Raw genomic sequence first — 23,943 nt, 5'->3', positions numbered from 1 at the left:
AGTTAGTTACGCATTCACCTCCTACAGGGGGGGTTTTCGAAGTATGGTCATCTAGACGAGAAGGAGCTCATGTCGAAGAAGAATTTCTTCGGATACGCTGACGTTGAGGGGATAAAGATGTTGTTAGTTGATCAAGATGGAGATGACGATAGACAAGTTACCTTGAATGATCTCGAAATCGCTATCGCAAACAAAAACCTACCTAGAAGACCTACAAAGAAGTTCTTGAAGCATAGATCTACAAAGAAGTTCTTAAAGCGTACTAGGAGTCGTCACGAATTGTTATCTATGATCGCATTTGATCCAGGAGGGGAAACTTCATGGCTTCGATTATCATTGTCTCTTGTCGTGGCTTGATCCCAATAATTGAGTGGTGAGAAAGTTGTTGAAGTGATTGTTGCTTCGCCACATAAGGAAGTTAGGGAGGCGAAATCAATGGTTAATTTGAGTGAGTTGTTTGCTACTTTTGCTAATGATGTGACTTGCATAGTGGCTTTGGGGAAGAATTATGGTGGTCAGGAGTTCACGAAGATTGCGGAAGAATTAGGTAAAGAATCAGAAGTTTTGTTGGGTAGTCTTGATGAGGGAAAGTTTGTGCCTTGGCTTTGCTGGATCAAGTTCGTGAATGGGATAAGTCGGGGAGTAAGGAAAGTTGCTAGAAATATTAATGAGTTTTTGGAGTTTGTGGTAGGAGAGCTTGTTGGTGAGAGAAAGGAAGGTGTTAAGCGTACTCACGAGAAGGAAATATTGGAGCAACAGACATAAGGAATGACACCTCTTAACAAAGATCTGAATGTAAAGAATTTGAACCAATTGGTCACAAATGGTGCTGCATTTATTCCAAAACGGCACTCCTGCCCATTTGATCCCGAAGGAGATATATATCATCTAGCTTATGGTATCAGCGACTCTCTTCATTGCTTCGTGGTTCCCACCTTGAGGACAAGGTGGATTTTAATTAACCGTGGGGGAGTTGATAAGAGAATATCTCTACAAATATCCCATATCTCTATTATTTAGTTTAGTATTTATTTAGCATATCTTTCTCATATTTTCCCATATATCTCTTAGAATCTTTTGTCTTGCTCATTAAGTTAGTAACCCTATTATAAATAGGGCTATTGTTATTCTCATTATTCAATCAAGAAATACAATTACCGTTATCTTATTTTTATCGCTTATTTCAATTCGGTATTGATCTTGGTTTGATCGACGGGCAAAGCTCCCGCGACTACCTCGTCTACCTTTTATCCCTCCGACAATCGCCTCCGCGACGCCGGAATCTTGTTAAGAGAAATCATCTCTTATCAAATGGGTCCCGAGAAATCGCCCAAACATTGATCATCACACGCGTACCAGATGCGACATCGTAGCCCAATACTTTTCTGTCTTGAATTAGTTCACGAGGGACTAGCAATGGGATTGGTGTATGCAGTCTTAGACTCTCCTTCAACCTAGCCTTTAGATAAGGAATTTTCTCCAAGTTTTTCTCATCAATTTCATCCTTGCTTATGAATACTTCTCTCACTTCATTTTGCAAAGTTTTTATGGTTGACAGATTTCTTATAAGCTCTATGACCGCCCATTCAAGAGCAGTAAATGTAGTATCAGTTCCAACAGCAAACATATCCTGTAAATATAGTATCAGTTCCCGCATCAAACATATTGTAACTTTCAAATTTACTTTTAACTTTAAACTCTTACTAATTGATTTACATAAATCACGTTAAATATTTTTTTCTCTTTTTCAAGTTATAAGAAAAGTATTGTTACCGGAACAATAGCTTTGATAGTGTCATCTTCAACAGGGGAGTGACTTGCATTCTCTTTCTGGAAATCGAGCAAAATATCAACAAAATCCAACTCACCACCATCACCCTCTCTCCTCTCTCTAACCCTATGCTCTTCAATCACAGCCTCCAGAAACTCATCAAATGCTTTAGCCACTTTTTCAATTCTCCCATCCACACCATCAAACCTTCTCATCCAACTCAGCCATGGAATGTACTCCCACATAGGTATAACCCCCAACAACGTAATCATCTCGGTTAACATCTCTTTGAAATCACTCCCCAAACCATACTTCTTCCCCAACGCCACCCATCATATCACATCGGTCAAGTTCACGGGCTTTGAAGAAGCACCCAATTTCCTGATCTTATCAACCATGAGGGAAGTCTCTTCCTCCCTCACGCCGCGATAGGATTGAACCCTTTTGCTGCTCACCAGATGAAGCACGCATACGCTGCCGTATCTGCCGTGCCGCCAGTACTCTCCATACGGCACGAACGGCACGTCCCGGTTGTTGTAAAATAGTTGAACCGGGATGCTGAGTTGGGGTCGGTTTGAGAAGATTTGGTCATGGGTTTTCATGATCTCAAGCGCCGCCTGGGCCGAGGAGGCGATGAGGACGGGGAGCTTGCCGAAATGGAGCAGCATGAGGGGGCCGTAGCGTCGGGAGAGTGACCGGAGGGATCTATGCGTGCTTGAGCCCAGCTGGTGGAGGTTTCCGATTAACGGGAGCTTTGGTGGAGACAGAGGCAGCCTTCTCTGGGACTCCGGAGAATGGCTGCGGCGTCATTTGTGGAAGAAGAAGAGGAAGAGAGATGTGGAGAGTAGCACAACCAAGAAATGTGAGAAGAAAAGCATTTTTGGTTGATGGAGAATAACAAGTGTGTTTCTAGATGCCCTAGAGATAATAGCTTTGTAAATATATTCATTGGACCACTGAATTTCAATTGGAGGATTTAATACAAAATTATCTTTTAAGGTGGCGTTCGGTTGCCATGACTAATTATCATGAGACTATCCATATAGGATTAAGTTGTGGGATTATTTTAGTTGGAGGGGGAGGCTATGACTAATAATAATGAGACTATTCATCTAGGATTAAGTTGTGGGGGTCAATCTTATGAACCAAACACGATACATAATTAATCATGAGATTTAGTCTTACCAACCGAACACCCCCTAAGATAACATGCTTGAGACGGGTAGTCAGCCAACCACAAACTAATACTCCACGTGAATTGAAAGCGAAATCTACCCCCTCTATTCCAATAAAAGAGAATGAATGGCTACTACATATATTATTTGGAGATTAAAGGCCAAAATTTTTTGGCCCTAAACATATGATCATTTTACCTTTTTGGTCCTAAACTTTATCTTTTGGATTTTTTGGTCCTGCACATATGGAAATTTGATCATTTTGGTCCTCCGTCAATAATTCCGTTAAAAATAACAGTCAATGGAAATTTTGACCAAATTAAACTCTTACTTCTGATTTTTAAATCACTAATTAATCTTCTAAACCAAAGCAGAGCCGCACACAGAAATTAGGTCTTCTTCCAAATCAACAATGGTATATGACAGCAATCCGCAGCTTGACAATGGCTAAGATGGAATCCAATCAGCTAAACCAGCTGGGGGACATCTTCGCCCGGTTCGACATGGACCACGACGGCAGCCTCACGCAGCTGGAGATGGCCTCCCTCCTCCGCTCGCTCGGCCTCAAGCCCTCCGACGACCAGATCCACTCCCTCCTCGCCAACATGGACGCCAGCCGCAACGGCTCGATCGAATTCGACGAGCTCGTCGGCGCAATCCTCCCCGACATCAACGAGGAGGTGCTTCTCAACCGGGAACAGCTCATCGAGCTCTTCCGCTCCTTACATCACCGCCGCTGAGCTCGCCGGACAGATGGCTAAGATGGGGCACGCCCTCACCTACCGCGAGCTCGGCGACATGATGCAGGAGGCCGACACCAACGGTGACGGCGTCCTCAGCTTGCACGAATTTGCCACCACTATGGCCAAATCTGCAGTCGAATCTCGCCGAGCCTGAATCGTCTTCCTCCTCCTAGGGTTTACACATCTTAATTTTTTTAAATTGGGGGAAGCTGATGTGGCATTATAGATTGTGGCTACGACGAACTAATTCTTCTTAATTTGTAAAGCTAATTGCGATTCATGATTTATTGGATTTATGATGAACTAATTCATATTGGATTTTCTGTCGTCATTATTGCATCCAACTCCATATAATTTGGAGATTAATTAGGAGAATAATTAGTAACTAAAAAATCAGAATTAAGAGTTTAATTTGGTCAAAATCGCCGTTGACCTTTAGTTTTTAACGGAACTATTGGCGGATGACCAAAATGATCAAATTTCCATATGTGTAGGACCTAACATTCCGAAAGATAAAGTTTAGGACCAAAAAGGTAAAATGGCCATATGTTTAGGACCAATTTTGGCATTTACTCTTGTTTGGACAACAAAAAGGAAAAACGTTAAATCTCTCAACGAACATAGCAATGAGATGAAAAAAGATATATTCCGCTAGGAGAATTTAAAGTGATTACACTGGGATAATTCCTGCCGAGAAAGAAAACTTTGAGAATAAATAACGAAAATAGAGGAATTGCAGAGGAAATCTACTCCCTCCATCCTTGTTAACTGAGACATTTCTTTTCGACACAGAAATTAAGAATAGTGTGCTAAGTGGATGGTGTATAAAGGTAGGAGAGATTAAAGTAGGGGACATATGCTACACCGTCCCATTAGTAAAATTTAAATTAATAGAAAAAGTAAACTGTCGCTAGTGGAATTCGTAAAAGCAAAACAGACGGATATTGAAATTTATTTGTGGAAATTATATATTCTGAATTTTGAATTTGAAATTTTGAGAAAATAATTTGCATGTTTTTATATTATGGCGTACATTTTTTCACAAAATAACCACTTATATTTTAAAAAAAACTTGAGAATTTGTATAAATAATAAAAGAAAAATTAAGATTTTTTTTTTGCTGTGGTATAATGTGATAGAGAGATTAAGTTTTTTTTATTTTTTCGTTGTTTTCTGGAGGAGTAGTAAAATAATCTACATCAGTGAGAGAGTGTATTTACTCTATTTGGGCTTACTAACTTCCATTCTCCAATAAAAATCAACTCCATTGGAGAATAAAAGCTCCATAGTTTTGCTCTAATTAGAGAAGTTTTGTTCATTGGAAGCAAATTCGTCCTCATGACTAAATTTTTCCATATTTTTCGATTTGGATGGGCCTAGTTCTGTAACCCAATAAAATTTTTGGGTTGGCCATTTTTGTATCTTGATGGGCTTCATTTTGAAGACCAATATAATTTTTAATAGGCCCAATTTAATTGTCTGTATTTGGTTTGTGGTCTCTGACTAGACATGAAAATATTAATACAAGAATGAGCTAATTAAATAATTGTATAGCTATGGCGGCCTACAATAAGACTAAATTCAAAAAATCATCAATAGAAGTAATAATTTGATTACAAAGTCCACTGAAACTATTTTGACATTTTAAGAAATAGGGTTAGGCTTTATTTTATATGGATGAGATTCACTGTTCCATAATTGATGTTTAATTTACCATGGACCAATCTGAAATTAATAATTTTAAATTGAAATGAAAAACTACATAATGAAAAAAAACATCACATATTTAAAATTACTCCCTCCATTCCACCGAACCCACTTTCCTTTTTTATTTGTCACAACTAAGAAGATCCATTACTAAAAATAGAAACATCCTTATCTCTACTTTATTTTCTATCTCTCATATTTTATGCTCGCCTTAACAACAAAATAAAACTACATAAAATCCATATCACTCAAGGAAGGGGTCATCTTCCTTGAAACGGAGGGAGTACTAAATAGACCTGTTGAAGTTAGCCTTCATTGTTAAAATAAAAGTGAGTCAAAATGTTTAAACACATAATTACAATAATATTGAACACAAAGCAACACATTAATTCAAAAATACTACTTAAATGCATTAGGCTGGATTTTATGTTCAAATTGGATCGAATGTTGATTCGTAGTTGAACTCCTGTCTTATTTTTTAAACACTAGAATGGCCTAACAATCATGTGTAGTAGCTACAACAAGCAAAGGACACTTTTTATGGGTTGCCATTCCTCGAGATTCACTCATATCTAACTCCTTCATGTTTACTCCATTAGGTAATCCAAAATCGAATTTGTGCACCAACTTGGCTAACGCTAGCTCGTCCACAGCTACCGCAAACGTAACACCGGGGCAGCCCCTCCGGCTTGCCCCAAACGGAGTAAACTCAAAATGCACACCTCTAAAGTTTATGCTCGTATCAAGAAACCTATCCGGACAAAATTCTTCTGGATTTTCCCACAGTGACGGGTCCCTAGAAATCGCCCAAGCATTGATGATCACACGTGTACCAGATGCGATGTCGTAACCTAATACATTTGTGTCTTGAGTTGATTCACGAGGGACTAGCAATGGGACCGGTGTATGCAGCCTTAGACTCTCTTTCATCACTGCTTTCAGATAAGGCATTTTCTCCAAGTCTTGCTCGCTGATTTCGTCCTTGCTTCCGGCTACTTCTCTCACTTCATTTTGCAATCTTTTCATGGTTTTCGGGTTTCTTATCAGCTCTGCCATTGTCCACTCAATAGCTTTAAGTGTTGTACTAGTTCCAGCACCAAACATATCCTGTCATAGATATATATATATATATATATATATATATATATATAAGTAAACATATACTGTGTGAAAGAGAGATCTAAGTCATACCATGATTATAGCTTTGATAGTGTCATCTTCAATAGGTGAGCGACTTGCATTCTCTCTCTGAAAATCAAGCAATATGTCCACAAAATTCAACACACCACCATCTCCCTCTCTCCTCTCCCTAACCCTATGTTCTTCAATCACAACCTCAAAAAACTTATTAATCTTCTTAACCACTCTCACAACCCTCTCATCCACACCATTAAACCTTCTAGTCCAACTCAACCATGGAATGTACTCCCACAAAGGTACAACCCCGACCAGCGCCGCTATCTCCGTAAGCCACTCCTTGAAATCACTCCCAACGCCATACTTCTTCCCCAACGCCACCCTACAAATCACATCATTCGTCAGAGACGTCATGAGGTCGCTCAAGTTCACAGGCTTTGAAGAAGCACCCAATTTCCTGATGTTGTCAACCATGAGGGAAGTCTCTTCCTCCCTCACGCCGCGATAGGACTGAACCCTTTTGTTGCTCAGAAGATGAAGCACGCATATGCTGCGAATCTGCCGCCAGTACTCTCCATACGGTGCGTACGCCACGTTCCGGTTGTTGTAGAACAGCCTTCCCGGGATGCTCAATTGGGGCCTGTTTGAGAAGATTAGGTCATGGGTTTTCATGATCTCACGTGCAGCCTCGGCCGAGGAGGCGATGAGGATGGGGACCTTGCCGAAGTGGAGCAGCATGAGAGGGCCGTAGCGGCGGGAGAGTGACTGGAGGGATCTGTGGGGGAGTGAGCCCAGCTGGTGGAGGTTTCCGATTAGCGGGAGCTTTGGTGGAGACGGAGGCAGGCGTTTCTCCGACCCCGGAGAATGACTGCGGAGCCATTTGTGGAGGAAGAAGAGGAAGATGGAAGTGGAGAATAGCACGGCGAACATATGTGAGAGGGAAACCATTTTCTTGTTTGTGGATACAGATCTTGGCGAGGGTGTTCTTTTATATTATTCCGGAAAAAATTAGTCTCATTCGTGGATGGCCTGTGTTTTAATAAAAATTTGGTAAAACAATAAATGATAAAAAAGTAGGTAAAATAAGAGGGATATGAAGAAAAAGTAGGTAAAGTATGGTAGAGAGGAAAAAAAAATGGGTAAATTATAAGAGAGAAACTTTCAAATTTTAGAAATACGACTAATTATTTTGAACATCCTAAAATAGCAAAATAGAATTATTATTTGTGGATGGATGGAGTAGTAAAGTACTCCCTCTACTACTCTCTCCATCACAAAGAAGATATATGATCCCTTCCTTGTGCGACACGAGATTTTATATAGCTTTATTTTGTATGTTAACTGAAGAGAATAAAATAAGAGAGATAAAATAAAGTAGAAATATAGGTGTTCATGATGAGTAATCTTGATTAAGATAAATTAAAAAGGATAATAAGTCATTTTTAGTTGGACGAGGAAAATAACATAAAATAAGAATTTGGTTCGCTAGTGATTGCACCAAGTCACAAAGTTTAAACATATCTTCATAAATTTAGGATAATGACCTATTACAACATGACACGTTGAAAACAATGTCATTACTCATAACACATAGATAACACATAGTCCCCGTCATAAGTCAATACACTATCCTTTCACCGCATTTATATCACACGACGATAGGAGGCTTAGTCTTAGGAATTGAGTTAGAGTGATTATGAGGATGAGATTGAGTGTCCCATAATTATGTACGGAGTATAATTCATGTTCATGTACCATGTCTCAATCCAAATTAAAACATTTAATATGTTTATTATAAAAAAAATTATATCATCATAAGTATTAATTTAAAAATTTAAAATTTTAATCAACTTTAAGTATTAATACTTCTTGTTTTTACTACTGTTATCATTATACCTCACATTCTCCATTAGCTCATTTCCCCTCAACATATATTATAAAATTAGGACAGACATATATCACTAACTTTTTCAACTTATTTTCCTTTATATTTCTTACAATTTTATCGAATTAAAATGAGACACGTATTAAAAGACAAAGAAAGTAGTAAACGAAGAATTTTCAGGGTTCCACCGTACTACTAATTAATAGTACTTCCTTCGTCCCATTAAAGATGACCCACTTTTCTTTTTGGTTTATTCCAATCAAGATGACTCATTACCAAAAAATAGAATTAAACACCTTTGATCTCTACTTTATTCTCTCTCTCTCTTACTTTATCCTCTCCACTTAATATACAAAATAAAGTTACATAAAATTTCGTGCTGCCTAAAGAATGGGTCATCTTCCTTTTAGACGGAGGAAATACTACATTTGGATTCAACAAAGTAGTTATAAGTAGTTAGATACCCACCAACTACCATCACCCACCAACTACTTATTATAAATAGTTATATTAGTATAGGACTATAGGTATTAATCCATCATAATAACAACTTACCAAATTAAAATTAGGGTAAATTGCCTCTAAAATCGTCAACTTTCACAATAGTTTGGAATTTTCCGTGACCTTTAAAAGTTGCGTGGAAAATCATGAACTTTGCCTTCGTGTGCTGATTTCCCGAGTTGAGTATTCCGGCTAAGCAAAATGATGATGTGTGCATTTATGCTGACATTGAAGATGATTTGGATGCTGAGTGTGTTTATTCTCATTCTTCTTCCACTTCATTTACCCTAATCCTAATTATAAAAAAAATAAAAATAAAAATAAAAGAGAAAAGAAGTAGATCTTCTCCTTCCTCACTCCAGCGCCGCTGCCACCACCTCCAGCGCCACCGCCTGCCGCTGCTCCTTGCACCACCTGCTCCTCCCCTTATTCTCTTTATTTCTCTCCTTTCTCCCTCTTTCCCCTCCTCTATCTCTCCCACTCTCAACCTCTTCGCCGCCGCTGCCACCACTGTAGGATCGGCGGCGCTCCATCGCCCTCCGTCCCTTCCTCTCGCTGGCTTCGCCCCCATGATCACCATCCACCGCCGACCGCTCCTCCCTCTCCTCCAGAAACCACCGCCGACCGCCCCTCCCCTACCTCTCACTCCAAATATTTAAAGGCAAGATCCCCAAGTTAAAAGAGGATGTGAAATTGTGGCTGTTCGGATGATGATGTTCTACCCAACAGATCTGGAGGAGTTTTAGGTGATGTTGTATCCAGCGCCACCGCCTGCCGCCGCCCCGACGCACCACCTGCTCCGGTGCACCACCAGCCTAAACCCTATACTCAGCGAATATTTTTTTTCAACAAACACAAAACGGCGTCGTTTTATATTCCAGCTGCCTAGTCACGCTTCCGGCTGCCATATAGGATAAGTTTATGCCGGAAAATTTCAGGGTCGGGTCATTCAGGAAATTTGCACAACCCAACAAAGTTCATGATTTTTCACGCAACTTTTTAAGTTCACGGGAAATTCCAAACTATTGTGAAAGTTGACGATTTTAGAGGCAGTTTACCCTTAAAATTACATCAAAAAAAATCAAAATCAAAGAATACTAAACGAAACATCGGAAATTGTACCATATAGCGCATGTTGGTGAACCATTACTCAAGCTAATGTTTTAGGGTATCCACGATAAGATAGACACTATTATAGACAAGCCACTTTTTTTTGTACACAGCCACAAAAATTTGTCCATCCCAATAGAGCCACAGCACAAATCACATTATTTTTTCAATTATTGGCACAAATCACATTATTTTATTACAATTTACAATATCTATCACCAGAAAATCAAAAAAAAAAAAAAAAACTCTTTTTCTGGCCTCCGGTGGCCCACAATAGGGAGCCGCGGCTCCTGCCCCCCGCCCCGTCCACGCCAAGTAGTCAGCGATGGCGTATTTGCCCCTCCCCGCCCAGGCTCACCTGTCCTCCACAATAGGGAGCCGTGCCGTGGCCGCCGAGGCTCCCCAAACTTCTAGCTTACACAGACAAGTGTTTTAAATTTAATATTCTAGCTATTAAAATATTTATATAGTGCTTTCCACAATAAATGATTTGTAGTATTCTTTTATAGGATGTGCCACTTAAACTGTCATTTCATTTTTAGATAAATATAACAAAATTCTTTTAGGTCATTGGGATCAAATTCGTTCTTCATGACCAAATTTGTCAACATTGGACTGGCCCCATTTTTTGATCCAAATGAGCCTTGTTTTGTAAACCCAGTAAAATTTCTGGATTGACCCATTTAGACGCTCACAATCGTGCTTACTTTTTAATCCATTCAATAATGATGGGCCTGGCGCATACAGTCGCGCTTATTTTTTAATCCATCATGTATAACCTATTAATTAATAAAAGTAAATAATTAATTGTAAGTATTTGAGAGTAGCTGTAATTTGATTGCATAGTTCACCATCTAAATATAAAAAGTTAAGTTAATGTTCAATAAGAATCTAGACTACTGTCAAAATACAACAAATTAAAACTTATAGTCCTATATATTTTCGTCAAAAATTGAATCGGTTAAAAACCAAAGTTTTGAGTATATATACTTTATATATGTACAATCAATTAATTCTTGAAATAAACTTTTTCTATAGTTCTAAAAAAAAGGAAAAGAAGACGACAAGTATTGTTAAAAAGGAGATGTTTGTTACAATCAAAGTCAAATTTTTTTTATTCATATGAACATGATGCCATGAGAAATACTCCCTTCGTCCCTAAAAATTTGTCATTTTTTTTCATTTCTATCCGTCCCTAAAAATTTGTCACCTTTCACTTTTACTATTTTTGGTAGTAGACCTTACATTCCACTAACTCATTCTCACTCACATTTTATTATAAAACTAATATATAAAAGTAGGACCCATATGCCACTAACTTTTTCAACTCACTTTCTATTATATTTCTTAAAACCCGTGCCGAGTCAAATAGTGACGAATTATGGGGGACGGACGGAGTAGTACTTAACAAGTATGAGGAGAAACTACTACAAGTATAGGAAACTTTTTATGCATTGTGAGTCCACTAGATTCACTAACATCCAACTCCTCCATCTTTATTCCATTAGGCAATTCGAAATCGAAGTTATGCACTAACTTTGCTAAAGCAAGCTCATAGACTGTCGTAGCGAATGTAACACCTGGACAACCCCTCCTACCTGCCCCAAACGGGATCAGCTCGAAATACAAACCTTTGTAGTCTATGTTCGTCTCAAGGAACCTCTCCGGATAAAATTGTTCAGGTTTTTCCCATAACAATGAATCCCTAGCAATTGCCCAAGCATTGATCAAGACACGTGTGCCGGATATGATGTCGTAGCCTAGTACTTTTGTGTCTTGAGTTAATTCACGAGGAACTAGTAATGGGATCGTTGGGTGCAGCCTCAAACTCTCATTTGTCACTGCTTTTAAATAAAGCATTTTCTCTAAGTCTTTCTCATCTATTTCGACCTTGCTTCCCACTACTTCTCTCACTTCATTTTGGAGTGTTTTCATGGTTGTTGGATTTCTTATAATCTCTTTCATCGTCCATTCAAGAGTTCTGGATGTAGTATCGATTCCACCAGCATACATGTCCTTTTGAAAAGATTCATACACATTTACACTCCATTATTTATGAAACATTCAAAACAATTGATTCATTAGCCTAAAAATCAACTAATCGAAATCTGACCATTGATCATGCATGAATACTCTAGTATATATCTACTATACAAAAAAGCATCAAAATTTTAAAGTATAACAACAAATTGATGTCAAAAACTCAAATTATGATATCACAAAAGATGATTTGCTTGCAACTTTGATGAGGGTTTACAAATAAGAGAAAAATGCATGGAAAAAAAAGTGAGAAAATAGTAAAAAAAAAGAAGATATAATTTAAATTAATTCAAGATTAAAACAAATTAAAGGTTTTTGTTGAATATACCAAAACAATAAATTGAATGTTACAAGTTCAAATAATTCAACCGTGGGCCCATTCACGTACAGCACGATTTTTTGGATCATATTGATTCAATATTTCCACCAATTTAATTTCCGAACTGCATATGCGACATGTTAGTTCACGGTCAAATCAATCAAATTGAGCAAACGGCTTGAAAAATTACAAAATTTAATTAATTTATTATCAATTCCACAACTTTTAAAAATAATCAATCATATTATAAGTATATTGTTTTTCTTCATTTTTCCATTTATTTAGATTTTGAGGGATATTCTTATATAAATTTATATCACTTATTAAAACCATAGATTTTAAACCTGAAAAATATGGAATTAATATAATGTAAAAAATTATGAAATAATTAACTATCTTTAAAGTAACAAAATTAATCACAAATTAACCAAACTTTAGAATTTGCAATTTTATGATGACATATATTTTAATATACAATTAGTAAAATATATATAAAAAAAAAAAGTGAGTAAAGAATTGTTAGTCGAAATTATTTTTCCACCTTATCAGAAAGAAAAAAAAAATTGACTAAAAATTCAAAGTAGATTATCTTTATCGATTGAATAAAATGAAAGAATGACATGTTTTTATATCAACGAAACGAGCATATATATATATTGTAAAATGAAAGAAAGAGAAAGAGGGTAATACCAGGATAATAGCTTTGATAGTTACATCATCAACAGGAGTGCCACTTCCTTGCCGAAGTGGAGGAGCATGAGGGGGCCGTGGCGGCGGGAGGGGGACTGGAGGGATCTGTGGGGGAGTGGGCCCACCTGGTGGAGGTTCCCCAACTACGGGAGCTTTGGAGGAGACGGCGGTGGTCTTTTTCGAGAGGATGGAGCGTGACTGCGACGCCATTTGTGGAGGAAGAAGAGGAGGAGAGGAATGGAGAGGAGCAGAATCAAGAAATGAGAGAGAGAAAGCATTTGCATTGTAGGTGTAGTAATTTGCAGAGAAAGATGGTACACCATTATGGACTCAATGTCCCACATTGGTCGTAAGAGTAATCGGTCGATGTGTGGTGTACAGACTAAATGAGTTCTCTCTACTAACAGATTAGTCTTTTGGAATGAGTTTTTCTAGTATGTAACGAATGACCCACTAGATAGTCTTTAAAGTCTTTGAGGGACAGTTTCTGATAGTGAAACCATACACCCCAATTTTTGATGGATTTTTCGTCTACAGACTTCGCCTCTTATGTACTGCTTCAGTGTTAAGGAAGCTCAGTTTCAGCTGCATAACTTTCTATATATACGGGGTATCTTTTTCTGTTTTCTATTCTGGAATTTAGGATGTTAGAATTAGTGGAGTGTCTTGGACTCTTGATTAATCTAGTTTTATCTTTGTAACTCTAAACTATAGAATTGTTTTATATATGAGGAATGTGTTGTTAGGTAAAAATTTTGTCTGGCCCAGTCTAGCTAATTGTATGTACTCCCTCCGTCCCCGATTAAGAGTCACATTTTGACCGGACACGAGTTTTAAGAAATGTAAAGAAAAGTTGGTTGAAAAAGATAGTGGAATGTGAGACCCATTTTTTTATATTGCTTTTATAATAAAATGTGAGTGAATTGAGTTAGTGGAATATGAGACCCACTTACACTATTTATGATAGAATGAAGTGTGACTCTTAATTGGGGATGGACCGAAATAGAAAATTGTGACTCTTAATCGGGGACGGAGGGAGTATTTGTTTGTGGACTCAAATAATAATGCAAAGCTAAGCATAAATTAACTGCGGAAGGTCTTGATAGAACGGTTAATACCTAAGATAAAAGGTCTCAAATTCAAATCTACTATGTTACCTCCTTTAAAAATTTTGATTTGTTACAAATAAAAAAGGAATTGAACGAAGAAACTTTTGGTAATCCATTTAGTATTCGAATGAAATTTGAAACTATCTTCTTATTTAAGGAAAAGAAAGGGGGTGAAAACGTTTAGTCCATATTCAGTGGGAACATTAGAGTATGAGAGGACCGTGAAGGCGCATCCATGATTAAAAGAATGAATATTATATTATTGTGGAAATTATTGAAAGCAAAGCTGAATTATAAATTAAATTCATTAATGCGGGTTGCGTGCATAAGTTTTGATCTTATTTGATTTGATTATATTTTACTATAATCTACGCGAGTCCCCGTAATTACAACTAATAATGTCATTATTTTATATGTTCACGCGATTCAAAGCTTTGGCTTGGTTGGTGGCCGTTCAAATACTTGCAATATTTTTTGTTAACGCGATTCATGAAATGAGATTTAATAAGTAGTACTCAAGTGATAACTAGATAAATTGCATTGAGATTTGATATGCATAATAATATTTCATATTTAAACTTTTAAACTTTTTATTAAAATATAGTACCGAGTATTTATTTTACATAAGTGCTTTAGTTGCAAAAGGGTCTGTTTGTGCTTTACTAAGATATTTTTTAGCCAAGACCCAAGCTGCCAATACAATATTATATATATAAAGAGTACAGGTCAAAAATGGTTCTGAACATATGCTCATTTTATGATTTTGGTTCTATACTTGATTTTTTGAATTTTTGCATCCTAAACATTTCAACTCGGATCACAACTGGTCCTACACTAACAATTCCATCAATTTTTAAACGGTTTTAACCCGAATGAGACTGTCAAAACCATCAAAATTGGATTAAAACCGTTTAAAGTCTAAATGAGTAATAGACTAAATGAGTTCTCTCTGCTAACAGACTAGTCTTTTGGAACGAGTTTTTCTTGTACGTAACAAATGACCCACTAGTTAGTCTTTAAAGTCTTTGAGGGACAGTTTCAGATAATGAAACCATACACCCCAATTTTGATGGATTCTTCTTATGTACTTCGTCTACAGACTTCGCCACATTTTTGGAGGAAGAAGAGGAGGAGAAGAGTGGAGAGGAGCAGAATCAAGAAATGTGAAAGAGAAACCATTTGCATTGTACTAATAGTAATTTGTAGAGAAAACATCCAATGTAAATAGAGAGTTTAGCTTAAAATATCTTCATATATGTTGTTAAAATATATACACGTTTATTATATGGATGGATGGATGGAGCTTAAGTCTTAGATTTGACAGTGTTAGGATCGTCAACTGCAACGTTAGTTTGATATTGTCCGCTTTGGATCAACCCTGGACAGATTTATTTTTGGGTCATTCACAAAAAGGCTCACACTAATTGGGGTTGTACAAGAATTATATACACCTTTCGACTTCCCTCACTGATGTTAGATGAGTTTGTAACCCAACAGACAGTAGGTGAGTGGCAAGTAATTAAACATGGCTTTCATCCCAACATTAGTGAACCCACTAGATAGTCTTTGTAAATTGTAACTCTAATTTGTTTTGATAGAAGCAATGTGTATGTTGTTCGGCAATGATGGTGGAATGAATGTACAGCTGCAAATTAACCCATTTTATTGTGATACGCCCTTCAAATTTTCTATTCGCTTGATTACCGATAAAAATAATCAACAAAGAAATTTTATACTACGGAGTATTAAATTTGGTTACCCATTTAATATCCAAACGAAATCAACATCTTCCTATTTAAGAAAAAGAAAGGGTGTGAGTTTGGAACATCGTAAGGCAGTTTAATTTGGTCCATATTCGATGGGGACGTTAGAGTATTGAGAGGATCTTTCTCCATAAATAATTAAAGAATGAAAGTTCAAATGTGGTGGAAATTATTGAAAGCAAAACTTAATGTAAACTAAAATCTTTATTGCGGATTACGTGCATAAGTTTAGATATCTTATTTGTTTTGATTTAATTTATTCATTAAAAGAATTTAAATTCAAGTATTATGAAAATTATTGAAAGCGAAACTTAATGTAAACTAAAATCTTTATTGCAGGTTGCATGCATAAGTTTTGATAGTCTTATTTGTTTTGATTTAATTTTTAAAGAATTTAAATTCAAGTATAAACCTTGGGCAGGTCTACATGCAGCATGCATAAGTTTTGATAGTATCTTATTCAATAAAATAAAGCTCTAGGTGGGCGTTCGAATAGTTTATATTGAATTTTCTTTGCATTATTTTATACACGCGATTCACGAAATGTAGTTTAATAACGCAAAAAAGTACTATTATATTCCTCTTCATCCCACTATAAGTGACACATTTTCCTTTTTTGGATACTCCACTCTAATTAAAATATTTATTTGAATGAAAACATTAATCTCTCTACTTTTTCCCTTTCTTACTTTATTATCTATCCATTTAACTCAAAAAAATAATACTCCATCACTCTAAAACCCAATTCTACCAATAAAATATTATTTGTACATATAGTTAGAGGGGTGCAAAATGACAACACCTCTTAAAGTTACACTGTGACACCACGCTACACTGCAATACCCAATACACTGACAGCCCGAGAAAATTTAACCTTGACCCTTTTTTATGATTGCCACATGGCAGCTGATTATTCGTCCAAGTGTACAACTGATTGGCTAAGAATGGTGGTATGATGTTACTTGTGTGGTCATTTTAACACAAACCTATAGTTAGATATTTAGATATAAAAAGGATAAATTCAAATGTGAACACTTCATAGTGTGAATTGAACGTGAGAATATTCTTAACCTTTGAGCATAGATTTACACATACACATCTAATATCTAAATCCTCGTTACCAAACTCCATATATGATATATCAATGCTAAAGGGACTTCAGAGTTTAGTTTAGGTGGTAAAATAGTTGTTAGATGCTGATACAACCAAACAGGAGAACTCATCCCAAAAGACTAGCCTGTTAGGAGAGAGAGTCCGCCTATATACCTCACACCAGTTGCTCTCACAACCAATGTGGGAATTGAGTCCGTAACATTCGACCCTTCTTTAAGGGCCAACATCCTCGTTGGTCACGGCCACGTTGGTCACGGCTGGTTCTTTGCCAGGCCACTACTCCGTGGGCCACCACTCCGAGTTCTCGTTCTTCTGAAAGTATGGATATATGTAAGGTCTGACATTCACTGGGCGGGAACCCGGCAAGAGATGGATATGGTGATCAAAAGGCCGCTGCGGAGGCATGCCTTCGGGCAGGCCAAAAACATCCCCAAACTGTCTTAGTACCGCCGCCACCCCAGGGGAAGATCCGACGGAAAATCTTGTTGCACTTCTGTCGCCGGACTCAGTTCCTCTTGCTTGAGCATCAAGATCTCATAACACTCAACGTCCCCGTGTGAGGGCAGCCAAGAAACAAGGGAGTGGAGGGATACACGGCGTGGTGGGGGCAAAATACCCCGTAACGTGATAGGCTTATCCCCTCGAGTAAAATCCAAAGTCTTCCCTACAAAATCTGTCATCACCTTTCCCAAAGACTCCAACCAATCCATCCCTAAAACAATGTCGGGGCCGTGGACGGGTAAGATGTGAAGGTCCACCAAGAGCACTGTTCCCGGTACTTCTAATTTAGTCTGTCTCGCCATGTGTGTGCAAAGCAGTGCGGTGCCATTCCCGACAAACACCTTAAAGGGTCGGATATGGGATAGTGGAATGTGCAGCTGCTGCTCCGCCACCGCTGGGTGCATAAAATCTCTATCACTACCCGTGTCGATTAAAATACTCACATCCCGGTTCTGGATTGAGCCCACGATCCCCAAAGGTTGTGATCGACGGTCCCACTGCATCGAGTTAATGTGGACCGAATCAGCCCTTGTAGTCTCGTCATCATACTCATCGAGAGGTCCCGTCTCCATCTCCCCATCCTTGTCCGCTAACACAGTAACCTTTGTTTGCATACGTGGACGATCGCCCACTTCTCTGGGCAGTGATAGCAAAGACCGAAGTGCGACCGCTCGGTCTTCTCTGCCTGGGAAACCCGAATTAGTGGAAACTTTGGGTTGATGGGGGCACGACCCGACTGCCCCTGAGATGTACCCGCCGCTATGACGGGTTGAGTTGATGGCTGGGCTGTTGTGGATCCCGAGCTCACCCTCCCGTCCTGGTTCTGCCACTGTCGTCTCTCGCCGAGACAGGTTGTGCCGCGGGGACTCGGTCTCCCTGTTCATCCCCAAATTCCACCGCCAGCAGCATTGCTTCTGCGAAGGATTGTGGTCTATGTAACCGTAAACGCTCCTGGATATCCGCCCTAAGGCCCGCAACAAACAGAGTGAATAGATCGGTCTCGGACACGCCTCGCATGCGGTTGAGGTACTTTTCGAAAGTATCATGGTATTCCAAGACCGTTCCCGTCTGCGTCAACTTGGCGATCAAACCATAATAACCTTTAAAGCTCTGACGGTCAAAACGGTGAAGAACATCCTCCAGAAACTCCTGCCATGTGACAAAGCACCAATTGATACAGACCAAACAGGAGAACTCATCCCAAAAGACTAGCTTGTTAGGAGAAAGAGCCCATTTAGCCTATATACCCCACACCAGTTGTTCTCGCAACCGATGTTGGAATTGAGTCCGTAACATTCGACCCTCCTTTAAGGGCCAACGTCCTCATTGGTCACGGCCACGTCGGTCACGTCTGGTTCTATGCTAGGCCACCACTCCGTGGGCCACCACTCCGAATTCTTGTTGGTCACAACTACGTTGGTCACGGCGGATTCTTTGCACGACCACCACTCCGAGTCAGCCCCAAACATACTCGTTGGTCACGGCGAGTTCGTTGCCCGGCCACCACTCCGAGTCGTTTGAGCTCTGAAAGAGCAGGTTTTTCGGTGTTGTGTTAAATTAAAGGTGCATCCAACTAATCAGGATGAAAATCCCAACCTAGCTGATTCATTGGCACGAAGACCGGAACCTGGTATCAAATAAATTCCTCAACCCACTTCTACTGGCTAGTATAGTGGAGGTAAGGGTCGAATCCCACAGAGATGGACATGTTAAGATAATCGTGGTGATAGTCTAGATGGTTTTGGTTAGCTACCACGCTTTTGGGTTGATACTTTACCTAGACAGAAATTAAAAGTGATACTCTACTGACTGGGTGGCGTGAAAGTGACCGACATGTGGTTGTGTACGTAAAAATAGGGGACAAGGTGTCTTAGAGACATGTGGAAAGTAAACAGTTACTAAATAAGGTAATATGGAATAACAGGGGATATGTGGTGTCTGGGTGGCAACTCTGACAAGTATGGAGGGTACAAACTTAAAGTAAAGGACAAAAGCAAAGGGTAACTAAAAAGCAAAAGTGGTCTAGAAAAAGTGGATTGTGATGTTTTCTTCTTCAACAAGTATGCACAAAATATATATGAACACAAAATCCATGGATGAACTCAGATTCACAACTTCAAACATAAGATCCATAAATTGAAAAGCTTAAACTTGAAGATTAACGGCTAATAACTCCAGATTACTGCTACTGGCTAACATGCAAGGTGACAACGGCAACGCAGAATGAGAAACTCATGCACGAAAACTTAAACTGAAACATGAACTTGAAATTCCAGTTAACAAACCCAGATCTAGCCTACTCAAACAAAAGATGCTCTTAGAGATGGTAATCGAGAGAGGCGATGTTAATCATCTTGCTAGGCATAAGAACACAGAGAGAATTGGGAGTAGAAGATCGTTTGTATATTCTGAGATGTATCTTTCAATATTTACAGCCCCTAATTATATAGGGAAGACTAATTCCTATCTATGGAAAATGTATCACCTTATTCTAGGAAATAGTATCAATTACAGTATAATCTCAGTCAATCAAATTATTTCCACAATCTTCTCTTCTTTTGTTAATATCTCGGTTGATATCTTTTGACACTCCCCCACAAGTTGAGCAACGGTATCTCCGATACTCAACTTGTCCAGTATTTCCTTGAAGACTTTTGGATGGACTGCTTTGGTCAGTATGTCTGCGAGTTGTTCTTCAGATCAAACAAATGGGAACTCTATGATTCCTCCTTCGAGTTTCTCCTTTATGAAGTGACGATCAACTTCGACATGTTTGGTTCGATAATGTTGCACCGGGTTCTCTGAAATACTGATTGCTGCCTTATTGTCACAAAATAGTTGACTTTTCCTTGTAGGTGGAAAGCCAATCTCTGTCAACAACCTCCTTAGACACATTATTTCCATCAGTCCACTTTTGATTCCTCGAAACTCTGCCTCCGCACTGGATAGAGCTATGACCTTTTGCTTCTTACTTCTCCAAGTAACTAAGTTTCCTCCAATGAAGGTGAAGTATCCTCCAGTGGACATTCTGTCAACAGGATTGCTTGCATCGGTATATCCGTCGATCTCCAGATCATCTCCTTTTTCTAGGAATACTCCATAGCCAACAGTTTCCTTTAGATATCTCACAATTCTCAAAGCTGCTTCCATATGATGGATTTGAGGTTGGTGCAAACTGGCTGACCACTCCGACTGCATACGTGATGTCAGGTCTAGTGTGTGAGAGGTAGATAAGCTTCCCTACTAATCGTTGATATCCTTCCCGTTCTGTCAGCTCAGCTCCTTCTTCAATCTTCTGTCCATGGCTGGTAATCATTGGAGTTTCTGCAGGCTTGCAGTCTAACAATCCAGTTTCTGCAGGCTTGCAGTCTAACAATCCAGTTTCTGCAAGTAGGTCTAGAACATACTTTTTCTGCCTTAGGAATATTCCGTGCCTAGATCTTAATACCTCGATTCCAAGGAAGTAAGTGCTCCTAAATCTTTCATCTCGAATTCTTTGAATAAGTTTTCCCTCAGGCTTTGAATTTCCTCTGTATCGTCTCCAGTAATGATCATGTGATCAACATAAATGATCAGACATGAAACTTTTCCATCTCTCCTTTTTGTAAAAAGTGTATGGTCTGAATGACTTTGTATAAACCCGTGTTTGAACATTGCTTGACAGGACCTTCCAAACCAGATTCTTGGAGACTGCTTCAAACCATACAGTGTTTTCTTGAGTCGATACACTTGCCTTGTTCTGAACTCCCCAAAACATCCAGGGGGAACTTCCATATACACTTCTTTATTCTTCTCTAGTTCACCATGGAGAAATGCATTTGTGACATCGAACTAATGTAGAGGCCAATCCTTGCATGCTGCCACAGAGAGCAATGTTCGAACAGTATCCAATTTAGCAACCGAAGAGAAGGTCTCCTCATAATCTACTCCATACACCTGTGTATATCCTTTGGCCACAAGTCTCATCTTGTATCTCTCGATTGACTCATCTGCATGCCTTTTGATGGTGAATATCCATCGACACCCAACGGGCTTCTTTCCTTTCGGCAATGTACACTTCTCCCATGTCTAATTTTTAATGAGAGCGTCTATTTCTTTCTTCATGGCCTCTCTCCAATGTTTATGTCTTGTTGCTTCCTCGAATGACTGTGGGATCTCCTCTTCTTCATATAGGGCAGCTTCAAATGCACGAGCCATTTCAGTAAGGTGTCCTTGTGCAATGTTCGTGACTGCATATCTGGTTTTTCTCCCTTTCCAGTCTGGTGAATACCTCCGAGGAGGAACTCCCCTTGTAGTTCTATGTGGCAGCTCATATGGTTGGCCAGTGTCTCCATCTCCACCACTAGTTTGACAGTCACCTCCATTGTTCCCATCCACATTAGTGTTCTCTAAAGGTACATTATCCATATTTGAACTGTTTACCTCAGGATTCGAAGAAGGGGTTGACGATTGAGCAATGTCACTTAACTCTACGTTCTGTTCAATGGGATTTGACGGCCCGGCGGTACCACTACTTTCCTCTGTTGGACCGACTTCTGTGGCAGGGATTGACTCTGACTCCCCCCTGACTGGTTTCTCCCTTGACTAGGCATAGGTATAGGTAGCCAATTTAGTAGGACACTTGTTAGGATTGTTATCCGGCTGAATCTCCCCCTGACTACTAGATTGGCTATAGGAATATTCCCCCTCGACAAAGTCACAATTCATGGTAGTATGCACGTGACCAGTGGTTGGATCATAGCACCGATAGCCTTTCTGATTTTTACCATAGCCTATGAAGACACATTTGAGGGCACAAGGAGACAATTTAGTACGCTCATGTTTAGGAATATGAACGAATACTGAACAACCGAATACTCTAGGTTCAAGGGATAGAGATGAGGGTAGTTCAAAATGGTTGGAAAAAATGTCTAAGGGAGTTTTGAAGTTTAGGATACCGGTGGGCAGACGATTCATAAGGTAGACTGTAGTGGCTATAGCTTCGGGCCAAAAAAATCTGGGTATTTTGGACTCAATTAAGAGGGCTCTTGTAATTTCAAGGATGTATCGATTTTTTCTCGCGGCGACCCCATTTTGTTCTGGAGTATAGGCACAAGAAGTCTGATGAACTAAACCATTTTCCCGTAAGAAGTCTTGCATTTTTCCATTTACAAATTCCCTCCCATTATCTGATCTAAGGATTTGAATTTTCTGATTATATTGGGTTTGGATAAGAGCATAGAATTCGGTAAACTTCTCAAAAACGTCAGATTTATTTTTAAGGAAATATATCCAAGTCATGCGAGAATAATCATCCACAAATAACAGAAAATAACGAAATCCCTGACCCCCAGTAATTGGCGCAGGACCCCACACATCAGAATGTATCAAAGCAAAAGGATTTTTCATTCTAGTATTGTTTAACTTAAAAGAGTGTCTATGGCTTTTGGCCAACAAACAAGTTTCACAATGAAAGGAATGCAGAGAAGAAACTAACTTAGGATAAAGTAGACAAAGATATCCTATAGACGGGTGTCCTAACCGACGATGCCAAAGCCAAGCCTGTCTGTCAGTCAGTCCGTGAGTCAGCATTGTAGTGCTCTGTTGGGCTATCTCATCCACGTAGTACAGTCCGCGTCGCTCAGTGTCACGCCCAACTGTCGTCCCCGTCTTGATATCCTGTAATAAACAAATTGTGGTTGCATCAGTAACTTGCAATTGAGATCTTTAGTCACATGACTAATGGACAGTAGTTTATGGGATAATGACGGAACAAAAAGACAGTTAGATAGGCGTAGAGTTTGAGAAATATTAATAGTTCCCGCCCCCTGGACTTGCGCTAGGTCTCCACTGGCTGTTTGGACATAGGATTTGGAGGATTCTGAAATGGCTAGGAAATCTGAGGCATCAAACGACATTGTGTCAGTTGCCCCGCAATCAAATATCCACTGGGTGTCTTTTGTATTTGACTGGGTGGTCGAGAAACATGCAAGGGATTCAAAGGAATTTTTACACGGGATGGAGGGCTGAATTTCAAATTTTTTGGACAACTGGGGTGTAATATGTGAAGTCGTGGCAGTATTGGGGTCAGTTTGGTAGTCTGGAGAGGTTTGGGGTGGCTTTTGAGTTATTTGTGGAGTATGGGGTTGGGATTGGAAATTATTTTGGAGCTGGGGTATATTTTCGGATATTTGAGAGTTTGGGGGGCAATTTTGAGTGTGGCAGAAGTTGGGGTGTTTATTAAACAATGATTCCCCATTTCCTTACAAACCCTAGCCGTCACCCCCAATGCTGCCGAAACCCTAGCGCCGTCCAGTCCTCCGGTGGGCACCTCAACCGCCGTCATTTGGCCGCCGGCGATGCTAATTTCTGGTCTATTACCTTCAGACCATGCTCTAGC

General features: G+C 39.2%; 2 protein-coding genes and 2 pseudogenes across 2 annotated transcripts; 1 reads left to right on the top strand and 3 right to left on the bottom strand.

Moving 5' to 3' along the window:
- Nucleotides 1–1,297: 1,297 nt before the first annotated feature.
- LOC148926503 (cytochrome P450 71A6 pseudogene) lies at nucleotides 1,298–2,055 on the bottom strand (annotated as a pseudogene).
- Nucleotides 2,056–3,365: 1,310 nt separating this feature from the next.
- LOC148926502 (putative calcium-binding protein CML16 pseudogene) lies at nucleotides 3,366–3,862 on the top strand (annotated as a pseudogene).
- Nucleotides 3,863–5,687: 1,825 nt separating this feature from the next.
- On the bottom strand, nucleotides 5,688–7,525 carry LOC148926501 (cytochrome P450 71A6-like). The gene is made up of 2 exons (XM_089059583.1): nucleotides 6,588–7,525; nucleotides 5,688–6,503 (listed from the first exon to the last, which is right to left on the bottom strand). The coding sequence occupies exons 1-2, from the start codon at nucleotides 7,479–7,481 to the stop codon at nucleotides 5,892–5,894; spliced, it is 1,506 nt and encodes a 501-aa protein (XP_088915709.1). The 5' UTR covers nucleotides 7,482–7,525; the 3' UTR covers nucleotides 5,688–5,891.
- A 3,525-nt stretch (nucleotides 7,526–11,050) lies between these two features.
- On the bottom strand, nucleotides 11,051–13,374 carry LOC125191333 (cytochrome P450 71A6-like). The gene is made up of 2 exons (XM_089059584.1): nucleotides 13,079–13,374; nucleotides 11,051–12,045 (listed from the first exon to the last, which is right to left on the bottom strand). The coding sequence occupies exons 1-2, from the start codon at nucleotides 13,286–13,288 to the stop codon at nucleotides 11,434–11,436; spliced, it is 822 nt and encodes a 273-aa protein (XP_088915710.1). The 5' UTR covers nucleotides 13,289–13,374; the 3' UTR covers nucleotides 11,051–11,433.
- Nucleotides 13,375–23,943: the final 10,569 nt, after the last annotated feature.

The sequence above is a fragment of the Salvia hispanica genome, chromosome 5, assembly GCF_029641045.1.
Source record: "Salvia hispanica isolate PSC_SH4W2 chromosome 5, Shi_PSC_v1, whole genome shotgun sequence".
Lineage (NCBI taxonomy): Eukaryota > Viridiplantae > Streptophyta > Magnoliopsida > Lamiales > Lamiaceae > Salvia > Salvia hispanica.
The sequence above is the reverse complement of the archived record's forward strand: the minus strand, read 5'-3'. Positions and strand labels throughout refer to the sequence as shown.